General features: G+C 38.7%; 1 protein-coding gene across 6 annotated transcripts in view; it reads left to right on the top strand.

The window, feature by feature from the left end:
* The first annotated feature begins 51 nt into the window (after positions 1-51).
* Positions 52-9,824, top strand: part of MTRR (5-methyltetrahydrofolate-homocysteine methyltransferase reductase) — a 28,813-nt gene continuing 19,040 nt past the window's right edge. Inside the window, exons 1-4 of one of the 6 annotated variants that reach the window (XM_053957155.1) lie at positions 52-155; positions 971-1,085; positions 3,895-4,056; positions 8,505-8,658. In XM_053957155.1, the coding sequence (XP_053813130.1) occupies positions 3,913-4,056; positions 8,505-8,658 (298 nt within the window). In that variant the 5' untranslated portion in view covers positions 52-155; positions 971-1,085; positions 3,895-3,912. Of the gene's footprint in view, positions 200-951; positions 1,086-3,646; positions 3,742-3,894; positions 4,057-8,504; positions 8,659-9,320; positions 9,368-9,824 lie in introns of those variants that run through there. The other 5 variants (XM_053957145.1, XM_053957136.1, XM_053957173.1 and 2 more) reach the window with 5 other exon arrangements.

Here is a 9,824-nt window from a genome sequence, read left to right as displayed (position 1 = left end):
TCGCCCCGCTCCGCCCCGGCCCTGCCTCCTCCCCGCGCTGCCGCTGCCTCCGGCCCGCTGCGGCGCTGCCCGGGCAGTGGCGGGACAGGGGCCGGCTCTGGCGCTTTGCTTGGAAGTGGGATTCGCCTCCGTGTGCACCGCGTCCTGCAGCGCAAGTACTCCCGTTCCCTGCTCGAGGGGCACCGGGGCGGGGCGGAGGGTTTGTATTTCGCTTTTATATTTGTCTTGGCCCTAGAATGGTTCTGAGCGAGTCGCAAGGTGTTGAAAAAGTGGCTTGGGAATGGCTTCGTGGTTTAAAGCACGGTCCCACAACCTGGGTTAAAGCCACGGAGGAGTGCGTGAAGCTCTTCTGGTTGCTGGCAGAAAGAAGACGTTCTTCTAAGTTTCAGAAGGGTGAAACTCCTCCATGTGTGCAGTTCAGGTTGAATGAGGATCTAAGGAGTTTATCCATCTACTGATTACATAGTTAGCAGTGTGTGCACTGAAGTTTCTTGCCTTTTTTTTTTTTTTTTTCCCGGTGTGTGGCCGCGCAGTTCATATTTGACGGAGCAGGTTCATGACGTGCGCGGTCTGGCCTTGCCGTGCAGCTGCGGCCCTGCTGGGGCGGCACGTGTGGTTCAGCGGCATTCCTGCATGGATTGTCCTTAGGTGCCTTAGGGAGCTGCTGGACTCCCTGCTAATCTTCCGTGGACTGTTAGCTCTCTGACTTTTCCAAGTATTGGATTAGGAGAGCTGTAGTTTAGAATTTCATCCTTAGTTTCCTGTTAAGCCCTGGTGTGATCCAGCAAATCATAGGTTGTGTTCCCAGCTTAAACATTGTATTTTGATGTGCATCTTCCAGCACGACAACGTGTTAAAGGCTGCTGGTGTGGTAATATTATTAAAGTTACAGTGATTCTTCAGAAAGCTTGATAGCTCAAGAATTGCCTTTTTTTCCCCTATTTATTCCAGTTGAACTTGTATCATGTAGGTGCAAATGGAGTAGCGTCTTTGAAGAGTGTGTAGAGCAGCAAAGCAAGAGCAGTGTGGGCAGCATGCTCGTCTGAGAGCAAGTGTGTTCCTCGTTTATGGTTGTTCATCTGCAGGTAGGCATGACTGATTTTTCTCTCTTAGAGCACCGTCACTTGGCAGTCTGTGCACAAAGATCTTATGGTTGATGACAGAGAGAAGATGTGTTCGCAGACTGAAACTCTTCAACTTGAGCAGTTTAGATCAAATGATCAAAGGAATTTATTGGTCTATTGTTGACAAAATTAACTTTTAGGGAATTAAATAAACCAGTCAGTTAATTGAATTATGTATTTAAGATGAATAGCAAAATGCAACACATATAATACTAGGCTCCTGGAAGATGTTAATAAATGCCACAAATATTTAAAACAGCTTTCTGTATGTAATTCCAAGGAATTGTCTAATTGTATTCTCCCCCATTGCTACAAGGATTCATTCACACTGTTGCATACGCATGCCCTACCCTGTCTCAGGCAGTCTGTATGTGCATCTCCAGCATCATCAGCTTTTCTGGCTGTGTGGGTTCTCTTTATTTCCACATGCTGTCTGTGAGATGTATGATTGCTCCAGATTTTTGTGTCTCTGTACAAGCTACTGGTCCATTCACCAGTGAAAAAACCTCTCTCCAAGTTCACATCTATGCACCGAAAATGTGTGTAGCTACTTTTTGCACCCTTTATTGTTGCTATGCTAGCTGGAGTAGAAAACTCACAATGTCTTACAGGAATCCTGGCTGCTCTGCCTGACTTAGAGATCATAGCACTGTTAGGACACCATCTGACCATGTCAGACCACATCTTGGCTGCTATTCCATCTCTTGCCCTCTCCATTCCCCCTGCTGTTGGAAATTTTTGTGCTTCTCAAACAATAACAGCTTCCCAAGCTGACTCTTGTTCTAACAGACTTGTTGGTAATGCCTGGTTTATAATGTTGGCAGCTTACTCCTCAGCTTTTCTTGCATAGAAGGTTTCTGTACTATGGTGTGGTCTTTGTGGGAAACTGATTATCTTTCTCCCTTTCTGAAGTATGAGGAAGAGTGTAGTAATGAAGGACTGTTTGTCTTTATTGGTTTTATTCATTTGTGGTCGGGTGATGCCACCTGCTGACAAAAGAGGTGAAAACACAACACATGACCCGGATGAATCTGTATTACTACAAGGATCTGAGGGTATTTAAACAGTATTTATGCTATCTTATATGAATGACCATAATTATCACATTTTTTTTCTTTTGGAAAAGGAAGGTGAAAAATCATTTTCAGGATTGTTTTGTTGTATACACCTTCTGTGCACACATGTGCATGAAACCAGTTATGTAAATGAATTTATTTAAAGGTTGTTGTTAAGGTAATTACTAATAATTTTAGATAATATATGTCATTAATTTAAAATGAAAACTAAAATGGAAAACACAGTAGAAGAAAATACAATGAAAACTTCAACATTTTCTAGTAATTACATTTCTCATGAAATTCATGTATGATACAGGCATCTTAAGAACCTTTCACTTAGTTTTGCTACTTTTGATGTATAATTATCAAAATTATGAAAAAAATTCCTGTAGGAAAAACCTTCTGCAGTACTATGGGGAAAAATATCCTGCCATGTCTATGGAGTACAGTGTTCTTATACAACTCAGCTATGTTTGTTTTCTCTTGAGAGAAAGAGAAAAAAGAGATACCTCAAATTATGTAGCCACAGGTTTCCATAACTCAGTGTGTCTGGCTGGGACACTGAATGCTTTGTGGAAGCAATAGGTGAAGTGCAGCAAACTGGGCCCAGGTATGGGAGAGGTACCTCAGATTGGGAACTGAAAATTTCTCAGTACTAATTCTAGGTATTTGAGTTCTACTGCACCTCCTTAGCAATGACAAAATATTGACAAAAAATAATTTGTAATATCCACTCTAAAGACATTCTGCTTCTCTCTCTTATTTACTGCTGCCTGAAGTTAAATCTGTGGTGTTCTCTGTGTCAAAATAATGGAAGAAAACTTCTTGCATTTAAATTTTCATGGGACAGGTGGATGGATAAGGATATGCATCTCATTCATCCTGCTGCTTGCGAGGGACTTGGTGACACCGTGGCAGATTTCTCTTAAGATTGTTTCTTACTTTTAGGAGAATAAAACCCCAGAGAGTCAATTCTGTAGTTCACAGAATCACAGAATAGTCTGCGTTGGAAGGGACCCAGAAGTATCATCGAGTACAGCTCCTCCAAAGTGAATAGCCAATATGGGGATCAAACCTACCACCTTGGTGTTATTAGCATCGTGTTCTGAGCAACTGAGCTAATCTCAGGGTCAGGTTGCACTTCTGTAAGGAGCTCCCCTTTGAAATATGAAATTAAAGTCAGTGTTTGTGCTCCAAAATACATAGTGGGCAATAAAGTGTAAAGTCATTGCAGCAAAAAATACTGATTTCAGAAAAGGAGAAACTGAGAATTTAATTTTTTTTCCTCAGGCTTTGTAGTTTGACTTCATCAGGTCTATGTTTTGTTTTCAAAGACAGCTCGGAAAAGTAAACAAAGCAGTCACTAATTTGAAACGGAAAATATATAATAATATAATAAAAAGAGTATATATTTTTATTTTAAAAGTTCTCATGTTGTATTGTTTACAAACTAGATTCTTGATACCAGAGATATTGTTACATTACTGGAGCATCAAGGCAGTACAGCACATAGGACCAACACCACACATCTTTTGCAACCTGATCTACAAAGTTTGCTTGTGAGAAATTGCTTCACTTCAGAGCAGATGCCTCATTTCCAAGTTAAACACTGATGCTGCTGTCTTTATCTCTTTTTAATCTCATAAGCAAAGTAAAATCTTGCTTTTCTGCTTACAATAAATTCACTTTTAAAATTCTTTTTTCCCCTGCAGTTTCTCTAAAAAAATAGAATGTGCTGTGAGTCAAAAAGGAGGTTTTTGCTCCTCTATGCAACACAAAAGGGGCAGGCAAAAGCCATAGCTGAGGAAATATGGCAGCAAGCAGGTGCCCATGGACTTGAAGCTGATATGCACTGTATAAGTGAAATGGATAAGGTGAGATACTCCATGCTGTTTTGAAAAATATGTATTGAAGATCTGCATTCTTCTTCACATGCTAGAGTGGTGGTTCTTGATATCATGAAAGGTAGCAGATGCACCCACCTGAAAAACACCATAGAGTGTCAAATTTTTCTTCTTTGTGAATCAGTAACTTCAACCAATACTCACAGTTGCTTAATAGCCTTCTGCCAAAGATAAGTCTTCAGATTTTTCTTATTAGAACTGTAGATTAATATGTCTTTATCTCTCATCTAACAATGATTCAGTGACTTCTTGAAAACTTTTTATGTATGCAGTAGTGAATGAATTCTGGACTTATAGGTCACGTCTGCTGTTACTAGAAATAATGATTTTTTTCCTTGGTTTTTTGTTTGTTTGGTTTTTGTTGTTGTTGTTTTAGTTTGGTTTGGGGTTTTTGTTGTTTTGTTTTTTTTTTTTTTTTTTAGTTTTTTGGGGTTTTTTTTATTTATTTTGTTGCATTGGTGTTCTGTGTTAACTGTGGGCTGCAGCATGTCCCAGAGCTTTTGTGGGTCTTCTTGTGTTGCTTAGCATATGCACTCATTTCAATTTCACAGAACTCACTTCAATTTATGTTCTAGAAAAAAATAAAATGCTTGGCTGGGACAAGGAAGTGGCTTTTTATTACTTGCTGTTATCCAAGGGTAAGAATGTGAAAACTTAATTCTGTAACTGAAAGCATTATGGACTGTAATTTCCTTCACAAAGTACTCTTAACTGTATGCTCTCAAACAAAAACATATAAAAACCAAACAATCAAAACTTGATAGCCTGGTATTTCATATGAGATGAGGAGAAAATAAGATCTAAAAGAGTTTTTTACATGCACTTGAAAATGTGAGACATTTTGAATGAATGTGCAGTAAGTATGGAGCTGAGTGTTAGAGACTTTTATGCAGCCATCAGGGAATGTGAAGATCCTTCTTATATTCTTTCATTTAATTTCTTCTGCATTTGGCAGGTTTGGAGATTAGTTTCAGGAAGATGATAGTCAGAACATTTCTAGCCCTGTTATTGGCCTGCCACTTAAATAAATGTATTTTGCCAAATTTGGCAAGACAATTCAGAGCTGGAAATTAATTATGAATTGAGAATCTGAGAATTCGGCATTGAGGAAAAAAGTAACTTCTGCAGCTTTGTAAATTTCGTCGCATATAAGCTTCTGTTTTTTTCCCTACTTGCCAGTTAGAAAGTCTGCCTTATTTAGCTTTTGTGTATTTTCAGACCATGTGAAGGTCTGTGGATGGACTAGGTGGTTACAGAGCCAGTAATAGTAATTCTTGCCATTCAAAAGTGAATGGTCAAATACTGCTCAGGTCTCAGGAACACTGGCTGTTTCCAAGTAGTGTCTCTCACCTACAGTGAGAGACACTACTTGTGTCTCAAGGGGTAAGATAAGGTCATAAATCTTTGGTTGGTTATGGTGGTTACGTTTTATGAAGACTGAAATGAAGTGGAAGTGAGGTAGGAGCAGTAAAAAATGGGAGGCTAAATGGAGATCATCTTGGGTCACAGTGTGTGTAGTCAGCCTTGGATGAATTATCTGAATAAGTACATTTTCATGATAGGTATTATTTTGGATGAGACAAACCTGGCTGTCTGATCCCATCATCTCCTTTCAGCAACTATGCACAGCTTGAGCAGGCTGCTCACTGCTCTTGGGTGGCATTGCTGTTCTCAGCTGAGGAGAATGTTTGAAGGAAAGAGTGAGACAAACCTGAAATACAAAGATACAGGAGGAAGTGGAAGGTAGAGTAAAAAACTGTGTAGTTGTGTTAGGTTCTTGCTGGTCTGGTGATGTAGCAATCCTCGCAGTAATTGACACAAATTATTGCAGAACCTGTATCACCAAATGTTTAGTTTTCAAAAGGTGTCTAAGTTTGCAGATGAAAATCTGCAGTGGAGTAAACAAGAATGTAGTGAGCTAATCATTCCTCTGTTCTAATATGCCATTTCATAATTCCTGAGCTTGTATCTTTTTTGTTTTTTTAATGGAGCTCATTTTAGTGTATATTCTCATGTGATACCAGTAGACCCTTACTTTCTTTACTTCAATAATTTGCCTTTCTTTGTAAATGCAGTAGTCACCTGTGCCAATGCACTGCAGAAGTTGTGGGTCTGTATTATCAAATCAGCTGTGGAAGTTTTGAAAATCTGAGTCCTTATTGCAACAGGACCCTTGAAGCCTTTTTTTGTTCAACTTAAGCGTTCAGTTTTGAAAGTCTCAGGATTTTGTGAATACTTGAAGTTTGCCTGAACTTGTAAAAGACAAAAGCTGTGTTTGGAAGATTCCTGGGCCACAACTCATTGAAGTCTGGCAGAGTGTCCTGGGAATATCCTTGCATGTTTACTCTGTTTACTTGTGCTTCTCTAAGTTTCTGCTGTAGGCCACTGTCGGAGGCAAGACGTAGTAATTTAAGTTTTCCATGCAACTGCTTTTAGCTTCTTCAGGAAAGATTTGGAAACACTGCCAAAAGCAAAAGCACTTTAGTCTGTTTCTATGTGTTCCTAGGCCTTTTGGGTTGTAGGTGTCAGGTAATTTTTTACACAGCTTGATAAGGAGATAAAGTTTGAGTGATTTATTGAGGGAGGTGTTTAGAACATAACTCCTCAAAATCTGGAGTTTTGCATTACAGTCTTGAAACTGCTCTGAGTGAAACACAGCACCTCTTGCAATCTATTTGTTCATAGTCCTGTTATTTTTATTAAACTTAGAGTGCTGGGAGATGATTTAAACTGCAACCCACAGGGAGCAGTAGAAGGGAGCTTAGATTATTATGGCTAAAAGGAGGCTAAGGAGTGCTCTAATAGCAGCCTATGTGAGCCAAACTGGACAACAGGAGACCAAATCCATTGGGTGCTGCCTGATAAACTCAGATTTGACACTGGTGGAGAAGTTCTGCATGGAAGAAGCTGCCCAGAAAAGGGAAATCTCTACCCTTAGAAGTGTTCAAAATTCAGCCAATTATACCTGACTGAGTGTGCACTGTCTGTCAGTCATACTTGAGGCATGGAGTGGGATTAGGTCTCCAGAGGTCACTCCCAAACACTGGACTGGAGCTGTGTTTCACTACCCGTAGGCCATAGGGGTGCTGTGAGAGCGACTTGTGGGGGTGACCCCACTGATAGCACATTGGCACAGTGCTGCAGCCTGCTAAAGATGGGATAGTCAAAGGTTCTGAGTGCTTTTTACTTGAGAAGTAATTAATGGTTGCATGAGATCCAAATTTATGGAACTGACACACAGTCCCTATTACAGGCAGTTCTTGTCAAGCTGGAATAATGGGAGTAGTCCCATGAAACTCTGGGAAATGTGGATTAGCAAAGGAGAGAATTAGGGGCAGGGTGAATGGGCCAACATTAATCAGATTGCAGAGCAATCACTGTCTGATTATCACTCTTCAGAGATACCTTAGTTCCCTGTTGCCCTGGTTTTTAAAAGTGTTAAGTTTTTTTATAGTTCTTTTGAAAGTTTTAAAGTTCTCAGAAAACTTCTTTAGCCTTCTGCTAATGTTTACATATTTGAGAGTCAGAGTTCCCACACAATTTCATGTATAAATAGAATAGTTTACATATTCCTCTGTGGTGGAGAGAAATGATTGATTGTTCTTTAGACCAGTGTGGTTGGAGAGGTGATAATTCCATCCTCCAATCCATGGTCACCTTTGGAGTTCTATAAATACCAGATGTTTGAATAAAACTGGCTCTTTTTCTCTTTTGAACTTACCAAGCTTCTGTGTACTCATTTCGTGTCCAATAACGACAGTTCCCCAAAAGGACTGGGGGGTTTTTTGGGTGTGATCATCTCAAAGGTCTTTTCCAACCTAGTTAATTCTGTGATACTGTGATTTTGTAACATGGAAGTTATCAGACCCAAATGATACTTAATGGAACTTAGAAATGATCCCTTCAGTTTGTGTGGCCACACCCCACTTATCTGTGTGAAATCATGAGGATTATGTCTGTGTGACTGTGATCATATATACAAAAATACTTTTTCCACTTGACAAATAAAATACTGTAAGAACTGTGTATTTAAGCTGAGTGCATTTGTGAAGTATTCTTCATATATGTACTAGCCTGCACAAAATGCTGCCCTTGGACATCTGTATATGGGATCATAGGATATTTCAGGTTGGAAGAGGCTTTATGATGTCATCTTGCAGCAGGGTCAATTGAAGTCAGAGCAGGTTCTTCAGGGCTTTATCAAATTTGGTCTTGAAAACTCCAAATATGATCATAAGTTGCATCCCCAAAATTGCTTGTAATTACTTGAAAGCCTTTCTGTGGCTTAATATAGGTAAAACGTGATTAAATGGTTTTTGTGTACACTTGGGGAGAAGAAAGGTGGGAGATAGAGTATCTAAAGCTGCAATTATGTATCAAATAACACCTTGTAACTTAACTTGTTCTATTGCTTGTAGTATAACCTGGAAACAGAAAAGGATCCTGTAGTTATTGTTATTTCCACTACTGGGACAGGAGACCCACCAGACACTGCCCGCAAGTTTGTAAAGAAAATTCAAGACAAGACTTTGCCTCCTGACCATTTTGCACATCTCCAGTATGGATTGCTAGGTGACTTAGTATTTTCTATATTACTGCAGAACTTGTCTGTCAGTGAATAACTTTTATATTTCTTTTATTTCTGAATAGGTGGTTTGGGCTTTTTAAAGTGCTTATAAAACATTTATTTTTATAAACAGCAGTTTTATATAATGTCCTCTATGAGCAATAAAGGAAAAACATCACAAAATTATCTGAATGTAAGCTACCAATGTAATTTTTTATAGCTTAATTTTCTCTCTGCATAAAAACTATATGATATAAGCTATCTATAACTGTTCGAAGTTTAAATTTCATGTCAAGTCTCTACAGAGATTAGTAAACTAGATTAGTTTACTTGGCTGTTTGAGTCATTGGACATTTTTCCCTACAGAGGGAAAGGCAGTATAAAATGTTCTTAAAAGTAAAAACCTTGAATCTTCCCAGCCCTTTAAATTTGCATTAATACTTTAGTTTTGAATGTTGTACTCATCAAGAGAATGAATGTACCTTCAGCTTAAAGATACATAAGCAAAATACAGATTTGGCAAAATACATTATATATCTTGAGCCGATTGTAAGGTTAGTTGTTCAGTTTTCAAATTACATTTATAAATAAACTCCAGAAATGTCTATGTTAAACCCATATTATTTTTACCTGATAGATGGGAGTGAGGAAATTTCTACGTTTCTAATAAGAAAGGGACCTATTAGAAGGGAATTTCTACTGGATTTATAATGTGTAAGTCTGAACTATATGCATCGTAATCATGTAGCATTCTGAGAAGCTGTTATGCTATTGCCTAGTTACACATAACAATTTGTGAAATAGGCAGGTTTTTCTTAGCTGACTGCATGTATATGTGTGTATTTCTGTAAAGATAAATATTATATTAACTCTGAATTTTATTATGGCAGAAATTATTATGGTGTCTAAATTACAATGTGATTCAAGTTTAACAAGTTATCAGTCTTAAAGTACATTCATGGTATCCATCTAAACTGGTCCAATGAAATGTTTGCTTCAATTAACTGTACTTGAGAGAAAGCAAAAGTCCTCTTAAAAGGAAAAAAAAAAAAAAGAAGAAAAGGCTGTTTAAAAGAAGAGGGGAATGCTTCATTATTAGGTGGCATCATGGTTTAACTACAGCCAGAAACCAAGCCCCACCAGCTGCTCTCTCCTTCCCCCAGCCACTCCC

This window comes from Vidua chalybeata, chromosome 1, assembly GCF_026979565.1.
Source record: "Vidua chalybeata isolate OUT-0048 chromosome 1, bVidCha1 merged haplotype, whole genome shotgun sequence".
Lineage (NCBI taxonomy): Eukaryota > Metazoa > Chordata > Aves > Passeriformes > Viduidae > Vidua > Vidua chalybeata.
Note: the sequence above shows the minus strand (reverse complement) of the source record. Positions and strands in the feature narration are given on the sequence as shown.